Here is a 17,020-nt window from a genome sequence, read left to right on the forward strand (position 1 = left end):
TTTTGATAAAATCAATGTCATCAGTATAAGACGCGTGAAGTAAATATGTTTGAGATCTTTTGAGTTTGTGGTACATTTTCAAACTCGAAAAAAATTGGAATCGTCTAAGGCAAATGAAACAAATATTGCAAGTTAACATGTTTTTTGTTTGAAATCAACTTTTCTTTCTCTTACACACAGTGGGTTCCATAAAATTCCATTCTGTCTCATATTTTAGGTCAGTGCAGCGTATTTGGAGACCCTCACTTCGAGACATACGACGGCAAGGAGTACGAATTCCAGGGAGAGTGTGCATATTATGTATCCCGTAGTCAAGACAACAACGCCCAAAAATTCGCTGTCATTGCTGAGAACATTCCGTGTGGCACCAGCGCTGTCACATGTTCAAAGTCAATTACTTTCACGATAGGTGAGTCAAGAATGCGGAAACCAAAATATAGTCCCGAATTGGACTAAGTAGAGCGATCGAACTACAACAGCTTTTCCAAAGAGGGCCCTACCTCTATCCTAGACCTCAAACGTTCCCTTTTTTGAGTCGTGTCCCTGGTCTCTGAAACGTCAAACAAACTTCCCGACGACCAGCGCACCTGTTCGATTCATTATCCTGTCATAAATGTAAACCCAAAGTCTTGATTTCCCTAACAAATCCGGCGACAAATCCAGTTGTTCAGGACGATTTTTGAAACAGACTGTCGCTCCAGCACAAGGAGCAGAAACTGCAATAAGCAGTAGACAGTGTCTTCAATAACGCCTCATCATCGCGTGAAGCTCATCAAAGTATTACGACAAAAAATACTCACACAACTCAGTAGGCGGTGAACGATTAGATCACAGGAAGAAGTGGTCATAATGCGTACATGTAATCTTGCCTCTTGCTTGTTCATCCCATAACTATTTCAAGCCTAACAACAGCTTGAGTTCACACATGCGCGTCTTGTATTTGTTTACAGGTAGTGGCAACAACACACACATTATTCACCTCATCAGGGGGAGCGAGCCAATCGTCCAGCCGGGATCGGAAGATGTCTTTCTTATCAGTGACATTGGCCTGTACACATTTGTTCACACTGCGATCGGCGTGACTTTGCAATGGGATCGCGGAACTCGATTTTACATCCGTTTGGATCATTCACATCAGAATCTGGTAAGACATTTTTGTCAGTTGTGGTCGCGTGGAAAACGCCTAGAATGATTTGGTAGCATATGTGTGTCTAAATATTCAGCTTTCGCCATCGTAAATGTATTCAATTCGTCAAAATATTTACCGCGAAATACTCACGTATGTCTATAGCCTTTCCCCTGAAAGTGACTCTGCTTGATCTTGATAACATCCAAGACAGTCCACACACGCTTTCAGTGGAATCTCAGAAATACTTCCAGCATCTAGCTTTTGCCAATTTTTGTTCGCTAACAACTACTTTACTTAGGGACTGGTCAGTTTCTTCGGCCTGGGGGGGGGGGGGGCCGGTGGATTATTTTTTGCCGACGTCAAAAAGTGGCTGACCCCCCCTATTCCAAATTTTGAAAACAGGGTGACCCCCCCTATTCAAAATTTCTAAAACAGGGTGACCCCCCCCCCCCGGGCGCGACAAAGGTAAAACAAAAGATGGACATAAATTATATATATATATATATATTATATATATATATATATATATATATATATATATATATATTATATTTTACATTTTACATATATTTATATTTTAAATAGTCATTCTATGTTTTAGTGAAATTGTTGACATGTCAGTTGTAAGATAGGAATTTCAAAGTGTCAATCTTAAAGTTTAAATACAGTACATTTTGAATGAGCTGTATTTTGAATGAGCTGTGAATGTATTTCACACTTTCTCTGCTTAACCAGATGTCCTGAACTGTTGTACAGAAATGGATGTCAATCATTAATATCAAAGAGGAAAAAGCAGTGAATCAAAAACTTTGATGGGTGTTAAGACTTGCCAACCATCCAATTAAATCTACTGAGGAGCCATAGAGAGCATTTTTAGCCAAATCTGATGTGTACAGTGTCTGAGAGGACCTTTTCTTGTGTAACATTGAAACCATAAAAGCACAGCTAATAATGACAAAAACTGCCTTTTTTAACTGTTATTTTGTTCATAAAAAAGCATCTTTCTACAGAAAACCTATGAAACAAAGGAAAATAATTGCATCAATGAGAAGGAAAGATATCTTGTCATTTTTCTATCTCTAAAATAAGTCACTGTATCAAATATATATTGTGAAATATTGTGCATGTTGCTTTCTCATACTGAATTCTCACAGAGAGAACAGAAAAGTATCAGGAATTTGTCATCCTTTTCATATGAAATGCAGATTTCATAATGGTACACTTTCACTTAGCAAACATCAAGATATCTCTGAAAGTATGGCGCCCGAAGGGCGCGCCAAAAAATATGAAACATCCTGATATCTCTGATTATATGCCTTGTATATTAAAGTCATGCACCTGAAGGGCATGCTGAAAGATGTATGATATATTAAAGTAATGAGCTTGAAGAGCACGCTGAAAAATATTGAACATACAGATATCTCTGATGTATGTATGCTTGATATGTTAAGTTGGGCGTGCTGAAAAATATGACTGATTATTAAAGTTACGCGCCCGAAGGGCGCGCCGAAAAATACAACTGAATGATGAATTTTGTGGCTGACACTAGCATTTTAGGCAATGATGAGCCTGTGTCAAAATTCAAAAACACACTGACCCCCCCTATTGGGCATTTCAAAAACATGGTGACCCCCCCTATCACCAAAGTCAAAAACAGGGTGACCCCCCCATGAATCCACCGCCCCCCCCCAGGCTGAAGAAACTGACCAGTCCCTTACAAGCCAAAAGGCAGTTTGTACTTAGTGTGGTAATGACTTTAAGTTTTGACTCAAGTGAAATCAAAATACTTTTATCACTGTTGGCGACGATGTCGGACAGTCCAACTCCTACAATCGTAATTGGGGAGTTTGTGTCCAGAGTAGATAAAAGATGCATGTCTAAATGCATGTTTACCGTTCGTTTTCACCAATAGTTAAGCTATTTTTCGTATAGTAGGCTGGATCAAACAGTGATTTAAACCATTTGCGATGCGAACGTACGAGACGAGGCGATTTATCTAATATCAGCTGCTGTATAATGTAACGGTGCAAGCATCGCTTTGGTATTCACATGGTCGTGTATCACTTACATCTCACACGTGGCCAACGCACCGCCTCGATCTTTCAACGGAGGAGTTTTAGTCGTCCACTGCATCACCTTCCACAAATGCGACAGGATCAACACCTGCACATCTTATCAATTATCATACTGATATTTAGTTTTTTGGCCACTTAAATTAAAATTAGAATGCGTATCGGAACAAATATTCGTACTCTCAAACTCTAACAATTCTAAACTCTAAATTTTACTTTTCCCCAATCAAGTTAAGCCAGGGATGGCGGCCTATTTGAATTTCAAGCGTCGGTGAATATTGGCTAATTTGTTTCTCTAGTACCAATTTTTGCACGGTGACCCCTGATTGTTATTTCTAATTTTGAAAGGGAATGCTTTAAAGTTTGAACGAATGTTTATTTCTTTCAATTTGGAGACGTGTACTACCTTAATTGAGGTGTACAATTTCTCACGGAGTTCACGGTCTTACAGGTTGAAGGTCTGTGTGGCAACTTCAATGGAAATCAGAATGACGATTTCCTTGGACCCAGTGGTGGGTTTTCCTATGTAGATCCTGACATGTTTGGTAACAGCTGGAAGGTAAGACCCAAATGCTGGACTAGTCATCGAGTTTTAGGGATTTTAAGGACCTTTTAAGTGTGTCTAAATTAAACAAGTCAAAGTCTGAAAATGTTGGAAAATAAAATAAAATATGCGTTTCACAAATGAAGGAACAATGATTTTTTAAAGGACTGAAGAGGTTATCGAGGAATGAAAATACAGAGCCAATTTTGCTGAAATGACAGAGACTAGATTTCATCATTGAACTTCACGTGGCACATGGAGAAACAAGTAATGCATTGTGACAAATAAAGTATTGTATCATGTGTCATGACACTTGTTTAAATCCTTTCATATTCCAAAGCGGTCACAACTAGACATTGTCACGAAGACTGCTCAAATCGGATGATGACAACCGATTAGGCCAAAAAAAAGATTAGTTTTGGTATCGCGTGCGTCAATTTCAGAACCTGCGCTTCGTGTCTTTCTTGTTTTTTGGCTATATACACATCAGTACAGCTATCCTAGATATCTCAGTTTGCATGTTCAAAAATGCTAAAAAGAAAACGGAAGTATTATGCAGCCAGTGATAAAAGACAATAACTGCTGCATCAATAGTGCCAAACCAGCATTTTCAGGAATAAAGAAAGAAAGAAAGAAAGAAAAATAAAAATAAAAAAAGAAAATCGCATCGTCACATCACTATCGCTAAATGTCAAGGACCAGAAAATTTTTTTTGGCCTTAGTCTGTATTTTCATCACTACGTCGATGATATCTTCACGGTGTTTCCTAATAGGTTCACGACTACTGTTCCGACGCACCTGTCATACTGAATCCATGCGAGATGAACCCCCACCGCAGAACCTGGGCTAAGAAACAGTGCAGCGTCTTGAAGTCGGAGCTTTTCCAGCCTTGCCACGCGGAAGTTCCCTTTGAGCCTTACCTTGAGGATTGCGAATACGACGCCTGTGGTTGTGACATGGGCGGTGACTGTGAGTGTCTCTGCACCGCCATCGCCGCCTACGCCCACGAATGCAACCGCCACGGCGTGCCAATCAAGTGGCGGTCGCAGGAACTTTGTCGTAAGTAAATTTCGTAAACGATTTTTGTACGTAGTCTTTGTAAGGAGTCATTCTGTCTCAGATCCGCCGACAGCGCATAGTTTTTCGGACTTGTATCCATGCACTCTTAAATATCTTATGACTGATAAACAATCTCGGCTTATGAGCATGAAAACTACTGAAAATTAATGAGTCATTTTGGAAATTTTGACTTCTATCGCAGCTATTCAATGTACTGGAGATTGTTGGGAGTACAAGCCTTGTATACCTCTCTGTGAGTATTCGTGTGAACACACTGACAGACGGGATGAGAACAACGAATGTGAGGATACTTGTGTGGAAGGCTGCGCATGTCCAGACGACTTCAAATGGGACGGTGAGAAATGTGTGGCGGAATGCCCGACAACGATTGCCCCAACAGGTCCCACAACACAGACCCCGTCGACTACCGAAAGACCAATAGCGACTACGACACCCGTCGCTCCGGAGACGACAGTGGCAGGCACAACCCCAGCTGCCGAAGTCACGACTACCGCTTCGACAACTCAAGAAGTATACAGCACTGCTGCCATCACATCGGAAGCGGCCATTACTACACCCGAGGTGACGAGTACCATTGCCGCCACCACAGCTGAAATAGCTAGTACTACAACGCCAGAAGTGGCCAGTACCGCTGCCACCACGACTCCCATGACTGAAGTAGCAAGCACCGCAGCCACTACGCCTGAAGCAGTAACCACCGCGACAGCCACACCCATAGAAAGCACTATGGCGACACCTGAAGCAACTACCGTGGAAAAACCAGCGACTTCAACAGAGAGTGAAACACCGTCACCTGGTACAACGCAGAGCACATGCCCCACTTGTCCAACGATATCGGCAGGATGTCCTGACGATCAAGAGCTAAGATGGGATGACAGTGGTTGTTGCCCGATACCAATCTGTGTCAACCCAACTTCAACAATGGGAGCCACAACAGCGTCTCAGAGGCAAACCACCGGTAAGTGCATGTAGCTGCAACTTTTTTGGCACTTTTTTTCATTTTAATTTTTGGTTCGACTACATACATACAAACGAACGGTGGAAACTCACGATCTGTACCCGTACATTGATCTGTGAAACAAAATGACAACTTATTAGAATTTGATTCGCAGCTGTTGACTCGAGTAGTTCGATGCCAATGTTTGTCAAGAAAACGAAATGTTTTTACAAGGTAATAATAGTTTCATCACATTTAGAAAATATATACACTAGAAAGCTAGTGTTCACATCTTTTCTACTTGACTATAAGCAAAAGCTGCAATTCATTTCCGACATGTATGACAGGGGAATTGTCTATGAACTTATAGTCATGATATTTACATATAGGCCACTTTAGTAAGTAGCTACGATGATGACAAGAAAAAACAAAAGTTTTGCTGATATTCAGTGTGCGGCGGCGCCGTAGTAATCACCGTCCGCGGGGAGAGCCTCACGGTTGGGTAGTTGCCGACGCTATCGGACAATTAACCCGTTTGCAGGTGTTGTCATGCCACTATGCTCATAGAGTGTTATGCGCCAGTCAATGTAAACCCCCCCCCCCACCTCGGGCGATACGGGAAAAATGTGGGGGATTAGACCGTGTGTGCCATGAAACTGTGCCCGAGGGGGTGGGGCAATTGCCTCGTTTTGACCCCCTATTCCTTTGACGAACAGGCCAAGAAGATATTCGTAAATAACTACGCATGCGCACGTATGCAGGGCCTGAAAGTTACCCTGATCCGAGGTCCCGGACCAGTGATTTTTTATCCTGAACCAGTACAAATTACCTCTAAATGGTCCGCAGACCAGTACAAACGGGAGCCAATTTATTTTGCAAGGGAATTTCCAGTGTTTTTCCCAGATTGTGTTTTAGTGTCTTTTGACGAAAAATTAGAAAGTACGACCCCCAAAAATACCGAAGTTACTGCAACCATGGAGGTAGCAGAGACGCACTAAAGCCAGTTACACCATATGGCTCCATGGTTACACTAAAACCAAGAGCCCATTGAAGAGACTACGTCTTCTACCTACAAAATTACAATAATATTGGGTCTTTAAGTCAATCAAACATTTAAAATTAGTCTATATCTTTCATCACAACGTAAACTCTAAGGGAAAATCAGTTACTCTATTACAGCTTGCGATTCATGATATGAGCCAGGCGATGTGCTTCCACTAGCCACGGCACTGCAAAAATCAAATGACGGGCCATGTACTCATTTAACATGTAAAATTTAATGTGGTAAAAACCAGACCATAGCTTCAGCTAAAAATATCAGTAACCCCAAAATTGTGTGAAAATATTATATCTCTGTCTATCAAAGTATTATTTTTCAGTAAAATTCTCTGGAAGGAGTCTGATTACAACTTTCCGATCGTCCGTTGCAAGCAAGCTTCATGCTTCTGAATTCAGAAGGTCAATATGCTGAATTCCTTATATAGTCAAGACCCCCTAGCTCGATTGTAGTTGACCTTAACAAGAACCGCCTAGCTTGTCAAAACAGCGTTATGGCAATTTGCTATTGCTATCAAAGGAAAAAGAAGTTCCTCTCAGATATTTGGTGTTTTCAACCTATTTTTTACAATTTAAATGGAAAAGAATCAACCGCTGGGCAATTATAAAAATGAAGTGAACTTTATAGCAATAGTAAAAAAAAAAACATGTCAAGTGTGTGTACAAGAACTTGAGCAAACTACCAAGTAAATGTTTATGCAGTGTGTCTGTATTACAAAGATTGGCAGTTTATGCTGTATGTAAATCCAAAGCAAATCTGATAGAAATGCATATATAACATGAGTATGAGAAATGAATCATTCTTGTATTGTTATGCAAATTTTTGAGGACCATTGGATTTTACCTTGGGGACCAGTGAAAAAAAAACCCCAAAAAACCTCCTGGGACCAGTGGGAAAAAACCCAGAAATTTTCAGGCCCTGGTAATGGTATGTTGTTGTTCAGAGCGGTAACATGCCGGAAGGTGGCTGTCAAGGCCATGTGGGCCAGTAAGCAGCATTTCGACAGGCTATTGATGAACGCGATGCAGCAATATTCAGAGGTGTGTATGACAGTATATTTGTGATTGATGGCTGAAATATCGATAACCAAATAAATGATTTTCATCCGCCATGTATTCTTATTTTTTGAAAATTGAACATACCATACGCAAAATTTCCCACATTTTTCCACGTGTGCGTGACACTAAAAAGACCTCCGGGTCAACTCTATTTTTGATAAAACTTAAAGGGACAAAGTCAGCCATTTTTCGTGAATTTTGTTTGATGCGAGATACTACTTATTTGTTTGACATGTCGAAAGATACTGAGTGAATGAGTGACCATACATATATTTGACCCCGGTTTTATACAAATTAAATAAAACAATCACGAAAACGAATTAATGGTCATGACTATGAATTCATTTTTGTGATGGTTTGCATGTATCATGTCTAAAACTGGGGTCGAATATAAGCATGGTCAGCCATTCATTCGGTATCTTTCGACATGTCTAACAATATAAAGTATCTCACATCAAACAAAATTCATGAAAAATGGCCGACTTTGTCCCTTTAAATTGCTCGTGTATTTGGAAAACATGTTCGGTCACGACGGGATTCCCTTTTATGTCCGCTAAATGTATTATCAAATTTATTCATGATGACCCATATAGCTAGGGAACAGTTCTGTTTCATCAGTGTGATCATTCTGATCATCTGTTCTGTTGAGTTTTACACAAATATCTTTCTGCCGTGTTTTTTGATGAATAAACACGGACCATTGTGAATTTTCATTCCCTTGCTTGTTTTAAATCAGTGCATGACTGATGTAGAATGTGTCATTGTGCTTGTAACATGAGAGCGAGAAGACAAAAAGGCTGCACTTGTGAGATTGGACATCATGTATCTTGTTCATCTGCTTCAATAAGTTTATTGAGGCGACATGTCTTGTGTGATACATCTGGTGTTTTGATCTAATTAAATCATTTGTTCTAGCCTGAAATATGTTTATGCCTGAGAACATACAAGCAAACTAGACTGAAAAATATTGTAAATTCTTGCTCCAAAATAGGTGAATTACGTGACAGTGACACCTCAACACTTTTATCTGGCTCACTGTATAAGTGGCTGAAAAACAAATGCGAAAAGTATGTTATTTTCCTGGATCTATTTGTGTTGATTGTGATAGACATTTGTGAACAGCATAAATGTCACAAAACCCTGTTTTAAATGATAAGATTGTTCTAAACTTGATCATGAACTTTTTATATTGATGCAGGTTGTTACGACATGAAAATTCCGAAGAGTGGTTGTGTGTAGGAATTTACAAATTCCCCACCCCCATATGTGGGGGATTTACTTGGTTTAGGTGGGGATTTTCCAGATTGTCTTGCCCCAGGGGTGGGGCATTTGGCAGATTTCACAGGACTAATTTCCAAATCCCCCACTAAACCCCGAGGTGGGGTGGGTGGGGGTTTACATTGACTGGCGCATTATATTTTCACGATTGTGTTTACTCCAGTCATGTAAATATTTTTAAAACGTGAAGTATTCACTTTGCAACCGAGTGCACTTGAACTACATTCAGGGAAATTTGTCAACATGATTTCATAATGTGATCACAAGAAGGTTGGAGACTGTACTCACTGTCCCGAAGCCTGTTCGATGCGCCATTTCTGACAAACGAGCTTTGTTGTACCAATCACGGTGGATACAACAGACTTTCACATCAATTTTACAAGTGGCCAAAGCAGCGTCTATTATGATTTCGAATTCAATAGAACAGCAGACAAATAGCAACGGCTCTGACTTCTGATATGGGTAGCCGTACAATTTCAACTTTGTAGTTAAACAAAATATGGTCTTAAGATTTCCTAGTATCCATTGTTTCCTGTGTAATTGATCCCCTTACGCACTGATGGTTCAGTCTATGTGTTTCCTTTATAATAATTACTCATAACCAGGGGCAACAACACATCCAGAAAGGCCAGGGACTATCGCTTATACTCAACCGACAGAACCAGCGGCAACAACACATCCAGAAAAGCCAGGGACCGGCGCTTATACTCCACCGATAGAAACGACTACGCTTGGAGTACCACCAGGGGAAACAAAACTGCCCAAAACACCCCCAGAACTGACCACGCCTCACGTGACACAGGAGACAACAACCGCCGAACAAGAACGAACAACCAAACCGCCAGGTGAGTCTGCGTGCCTGTACGCGGGGAGTCTGCGTGCCTGTACGCGGGGAGAGCCTCACGGCCGGGTAGTTGCCGACGCTATCGGACAATTAACCCGTTTGCAGGTGTTGTCAATCGAGGCAGGTCTTGAAACATCAAATGTCGTATGATGTACTTTGCTAGCATCAAGATGTAAATAAAAGGTGACTAGCGACTTTCCAGTGCTATGATTTGAGATATATTCGCATAATCACGCCTCGCCTATCTCTATGAAGTACTGATGAAGATCAAAATATGTTTATACGAGTTTTTCCGTTAGACAAGATAGTACTGATTAACCGTTTTCTTCGAATCGCCGCTTCTGATCGGCTAATTTTGAACAGCTCAATATAATTCCGTTTTGCGATATTCGTAGTGCTAAGCCCTTCAAGGCATTGTTACTGTTTCATTGCACATTATTGACAGAATGGTTGGAAACAAATTAATATCGAGTACAATCTGGTAATGATTCCTTGATATGTATTAGGCATTTAATAAGCTATTGGGGAGTATAAAACATTGTTCGGCAGACTTTGTCCTCGTACCAAGATATATTCCCAAGAAACAATATCTTTTCACTGAGATACTTTCAAATGCTAGAGATGAAATGGCGTCTTTGAACAGAAATCACCAACTTGCTAGTGAGGACATGGACAGACATTAATCCAGATAATTAAAAACTAATAAATTTGTGAGCAGAATTTTAAAAGGTAACCAGGGCCTATGAAAGGCATTAATAAAATTCATTATATTTCTATGATACTACTAGTTCAGAATGAGTTGAGACTGACATTCGATAGAAAGTACATGTTAGATCATCGTATCTGCACCATTGTCGTAAGCCTGCTGTGACATAAATTCGCCAATGACAGCTTTGAACTTTCAAGTGCAGGATGGAGGCAGGGAAAACAAGAAGACAAAGTACGGCAACTGAAGCTGTATGTTGTGTAAAATTTCAAGGAACTCGTTTAACCGTCCAACAGTATTCGAAATGACAATACTTTGAACTTTGAAATCCTTGTAAATCTACACTTTTAGCGGAAATGCCATATACTAGTATTTACATCGCATAAAAAGGGCAAATGTATGTCATTATGCAATAAGTAGCATTACTTCAACTTCGCATGACTTAACAAAGAAAAAAGCCAAGCCAAGTTAGTCCTTTCGTGGTGACAGAAAGCTATTTAATTCTACTATTACTATCACAGAATGCAGTTGTCCACCAGCTCCAACCTGTCCGCCTGGCTACGTAGAACGACCTATCTATGAGAATGGAGACGATTGCTGTCCCTTCTATTTCATTTGTGAGCCACGTGAGTATCATATACTACTGCTGATCGAACGAAATATCATTGATTGGTCACATAAAAACGTCTAAATTGTCTTAAAAAAGAGTAATGTACTCATCGTTTTGAATTACCTGTTTTAACAGGATGTCCGCCAGTATGTCCGGAGCCACCGACATGCCCACCCGGCACTACGCTGATCACAGAACCGTCAGAATGCTGTGACCAGTATGAATGTGTACCAGGTAGGTGATGACACAGTCTTTCGGTACAATTACAATAAAGAACAACTGCCTATGAGTGAATGTCATAATCGAAAGTTTTCTGGGATATCGCAATTTGTAATCAATGAAATATCCGTTGATCAATGTGTATTTTAACGTGTATTTAATGTGTATTCGATATGCCCGCAACAGGACCTTTACCAGGAACAACCATCAGTCAAACACCACCAGAAGTAACAACGTCACAGTCACCACCAGAGGTAACAACGTCACAGTCATCACCAGAAGTGACTACGTCGCAGGCACCACCAGAAGTGACTACGTCACAGACACCACCAGAAGTGACACCGTCACAGGCACCACCAGAGGTGACTACGTCACTAGCACCACCAGAGGTAACAACATCACAGTTACCACCAGAAGTGACAACGTCACAGGCACCACCAGAAGTGACAACGTCACAGGCACCACCAGAGGTGACAACGTCACAGTCACCACCAGAAGTGACTACGTCACAGGCACCACCAGAAGTAACAACGTCACAGGCACCACCAGAAGTAACAACGTCACAGGCACCACCAGAAGTAACAACGTCACAGGCACCACCAGAAGTAACAACGTCACAGGCACCACCGGAAGTAACAACGTCACAAGCACCAGAAATGACAACCACTCCCAAAGTAACACAAGAAGCGACCACTGCCAAACGAGAAGAAACCCCCAAACCGCCAGGTGAGTGTGTATTAGGCATGGAGTGTCTAAAATCCGCAGTAATTTCACCCCTTTTTTTTCTCACCCCTTTTTTCAGTATTGAGGATGGAATGGCACATATTGTGCCAGTAGTTTAATTTCATTAATCAGGATGTGTTGGTGATGATGTCACATTTGTGTCATATACATATACGAGATGGAAACAAACGTGAGACAGTCTAAACTACAGTCCATCCATATGGATTGGCTGTGGTTTAACCAATACATTGTACTTTTTCACAGTCCAGTACTCTTAAATTTCACCGATACCATCACGGTCTCCCTTCCTGTTTAACTTTTACTACTTTAGTAGATAAACGTAAAAACAATTTCTGCAAATTAAAAACAACTAGCAAAATCTCTTTACTCAACACGACAGTTGTTAATCCACGGATCATTGTTCTGATGCTTTAAGTCAATAGACTTAAGCTTTGCCATGAAAATTCCGTTTTCGTTGGTAAAAAGTTCACGTTCTTCTCTTAATCATTGTCATCACCGGAGTCAAGGTCATCTTGCGTGTGCATGAGAGGCCGATACATTTTCTGCCCTTTGCAGAAGATTACATATAGCAGTTATTTCTTTGATATCTTGACAAAACACAAGTAATTTCACGCCGCTGTCCCCAATAATTTGTCCTCGCACTAATTCCAGGCAGGTTTCCCATTTACCATTTTCATGGTGTTTGTCTTTTGTATTCCGTTATTGATAGGTAAAATGTCATTTTGTAATGAAGCCCATTATAAAGCTACTTTTTTATGAAGTTGAGAAATAATCGGCACCTTTCAGAATATATTTGTGTTGAGTCAGGATTGAACTACAGAACGAAATATTGAACATGAACCCCAGGTTTAAGTAGTACGTGTGAATATTCGGGCTTTGACTGAAGCTGTTAAATATCTGTACAACAGAGTGTAGCTGTCCACCCGCTCCAAGCTGTCCACCTAGTTATGTAGAACGACCAGTCTATGAGAATGGAGACCATTGCTGTCCTTACTATTTCATTTGCCAGCCACGTAAGTATCGCCTTCAGTTGCCTATGAAATCAATGAATATATGTCTTTTCTGGCTCACTTAAAGCCCCACTAGCTGTATCCTTTTACATCTTTTCTCAGTAAGATGGTTTGAAATCAAATGCAACTTACTATGAGAAATTAACTACTGAAGTGTGACTACAGAACATTATTCACAAACGTTGACGACCAACGCACAACTTTTGATTTTAACGACTAAATAATTTTCGAGGATTTTAACAACTGAATGATTTTCAAATTGCAACTCAAATGTGGCCGCCACAAATATACATGTGCACGCCTGTATATAATTAAACCAATTCAACATCAAGGAGAGAGAAAATGACATTTTAAAGACAGTATGGCCTTGTAGTGGGAATTCAAAACATCCCTCCGAAGATTTGATGGTATTGATTGTGAAGTAAAATGCAAAAAAAGACACGTACAGCTAATAGGGCGTTAAATGTTCAAAATGTCTCCTCGACGTATCGTTTTCCACTGCCAATGAAATCAATGAAAATGTTTTTTGACATATGTAATTATTTTCTAGAAATGCCCACAACAGTACCATCAACGGGAAGAACCACCAGTCAGACACCACCAGAAATAACTACGTCACAAGCACCACCAGAAGTAACTACGTCACAGGCACCACCAGAAGTAACAACGTCACAGTCACCACCAGAAGTAACTACGTCACAGGCACCACCAGAAGTGACTACGTCACAGGCACCATCAAAAGTGACTACGTCACAGTCACCACCAGAAGTAACTACATCACAGGTACCACCAGAAGTAACAACGTCACAAGCACCACCAGAAGTGACAACGTCACAAGCACCACCAGAAGTGACTACATCACAGGCACCACCAGAAGGAACAACCAGTCAGGCGCCACCAGAAATAACGTCGTCACAGGCACCACCAGAAATAACAACGTCACAGGTACCACCAGAAACTACACCCCACTTGACACAAGAGGCAACCACCGCCGAACAAGAAAAGACCACACAACCGTCAGGTAAGTTTTCGGGTGCATGCAGTCGCAATGTTTGCCTGTGTCTACGTTCTGAAGAAACGTCATCACACCCACGATATTTTAGAAGATGATACATGTGCATGATACGTGGAAAATTGAGCAAAGTCCTAACTAAATAATTGAATAGCTGATTGTTCGGTGCGAAATCTCTAGATACATGTTCTTCTCTGAGGGTTCACGGTTATATTAAACTCTTTTGCTGTAATGGTAAATAATGGGGGAAAATCTGCAGTATAAAAATTCATAATAAATGCGGGATTGCTTTGTTTGCATGAATGGTTTGATGACAGTCGACTTCGAGAGGATGGCATTATTTTAGTAAGAAAGCATGCCATGAAATGTCACAAAATATTGTTAATATTTCGGAAGGTGAAAAATAGTGTGCCGGCATCTCACTTCACTTAAGATCTATCGATCCATCACTAACTCCCATTCAACATGTTGGTAATAATACCCTCTGAAGCAAGACTCTAGGCTCTAAAGTGGAAAATATTTTCAAGTCCTCTCTTGGTACGGGGCTGATCGCAAAGGAGACCACAGTAATGTGACTTACATGCAAAAATATTCCTTTCCACAAACTTTCAGAAACAACACGAACAAGAATGGCAATAATATTACATTGGTATCATCTTTCTTGTGATGAAAACCGTAAAACTTACGTGAATGGCAAGGACCAGGACATACGGCAATGGACGCTGGCGTAAAAAGGGCAGAATTTGTCCGATTTTCTGTAGACACAGTTCATTCGCTCAGGCAGTACTGCTGCCGCTGAGTTTGTGTTTCGTCAGTGGCTGTCAGGTCCGCAGCGAAAAACCGATTCGATTCGTATCCAAGCGGGCAAGACTGTTAGCGACTTCATACTGACTGATTCTGCTATCATGGTTGCGCAAAACCGACGGGGAAAATCCAGCCCATACTTGATGCAACGGATGTCCCGAATGAAATATCGGAGAATGAAATAAAACACTGGACAGAGGTGATGTCTACTGAAAAGTCATCATTGCATTGTCGAACAATAGTCGGCGAGACGCCCGACCTCGAAAACTATAGCCCAAAGTCTAACTTTTTTCCCTGGCACATGCGAAGGCGAGGCTGCGTTGCTAAGTGACACCTAATCCCTACTCCTATTGGTCAAAAAGTGACGGGAGACATGGTGCTATGACTAGATTACTTCAAACGAAACAGTACACTACTTACGAAACTGACCTGACGTACGCAAGGCCAAATATTAATTGGCGCAGCCCATAAATCGTATCTGCAAGGAAAGATCACAGCAAACATTTGAAAAGTAGTGCATAAAGATAATAAAATAGACAGTTTCCATCACACTATATTGAGAACAAACGTACATCACATCAAGCGCGAATTTAGGCTAAAGTCATCTTAATAGTAAAATCAACTCCCGACACAATTTTGTCTTCAGACTCTCCAACATTACACCAAACGGAAATTAAAAATGTATCTTGACTTTTTTAGTTTCTCATTCAGTCTTTCTTTTACTGATGCTTACTTCATGTACTAAACGACTTGGGTTCAAAGAACTGTCAAAACTCGTTCACTACTGTGCACTCCAGGCAGTGGCAGCACTATCGGATACCCGCCTTACTCGCCACTGCAACACTTGACCCGTCATCAGACAATCGAATTAACTCTTCCGCCGCACAGAACGCTTAGATGCTTTCACTTTAGAAAACTTAGGTCTACTTCCATACCTCCTTTGTCTTCTTCTCTCAACAAAAATTGCCGAAAATCAACACATTTTGGTCAAGTTGCGGAAAGTGGTTAACCCTTTCTCAGAACGCCCTCACTGGTGAACTTTGGTCCTCACATAGAGTGCGCCGTCCTGCGACTTGCTTTCTCTTAATGTTCATAGAACAGCTTTAATTGAAAGAATCAGGTCCTTTAATTCTTAAGGTACATTTGAGACACTAATATACAACAAGGTGATAAAAGTTGTTCACTCATTCAAACTGTTCGATTTATACTGCAGTGTGCAGCTGTCCACCGGCTCCAACCTGTCCGCCAGGATATGCGACACAACCATTCTACGAAAATGATGGTGACTGCTGCCCCTTCTATTTTCTTTGCGAGCCACGTGAGTAATGAATATTTGAGAATCTATTTTGCTTGCGTAAATACATGTGACTGTTTTAGATTTAATCGATTTATTCGCAATAAAAAATCTTCAATTTGATGACTGAAAAGGTGACGTTATGATTCTACAGGCTGTCCGACTGAGTGTCCGGTGTTGGAACCCCCAACGTGCCCGCCAGGCAGTACACCGAGGAAAGTAACCAAAGAATGCTGCGACGAATATGAATGTGTACCAGGTTTGTGTTTAACCTCTTTTTAAAACTTTTAAGACTCCCACTGTATAGGATAAAAAGATTTACGTACAAAGGCCCTAGACTCAACCTGCATAGCTTTCATTTATGTCAAAAATATTACCAGTTTTCATATCAACAGCATCGTTCGACTCGTCAAAACACAGTAAATCATAGCGGCAGCTATACGCTACCCATCGAAGCCAAGTGGCAGTTCAGTGAAGGTTCCAGTAATTACTCTCATAGATGGCTCTTCAAAATGAAAATGCTCACCTTCCTTACTGGCAGCATATTCACTAGCGTTTCACATATTTTCATGGCTTCCGCGAGTAGTTCACAGGTCGCTTGGCGCTTTCTGTATTTGCCATG

At 40.9% G+C, this 17,020-nt stretch overlaps 1 protein-coding gene across 1 annotated transcript in view; it reads left to right on the forward strand.

Annotated features, from left to right (window-relative positions):
- The window catches only part of LOC139116638 (mucin-2-like), a 104,138-nt gene that overhangs the window by 21,778 nt on the left and 65,340 nt on the right, over positions 1-17,020 (forward strand). Inside the window, 2 exon segments of the mRNA XM_070679234.1 lie at positions 218-409; positions 951-1,144. Of these exon segments, the coding sequence (XP_070535335.1) occupies positions 218-409; positions 951-1,144 (386 nt within the window).

This window comes from Ptychodera flava, chromosome 17 (assembly GCF_041260155.1).
Source record: "Ptychodera flava strain L36383 chromosome 17, AS_Pfla_20210202, whole genome shotgun sequence".
In the NCBI taxonomy this organism is placed as follows: domain Eukaryota; kingdom Metazoa; phylum Hemichordata; class Enteropneusta; family Ptychoderidae; genus Ptychodera; species Ptychodera flava.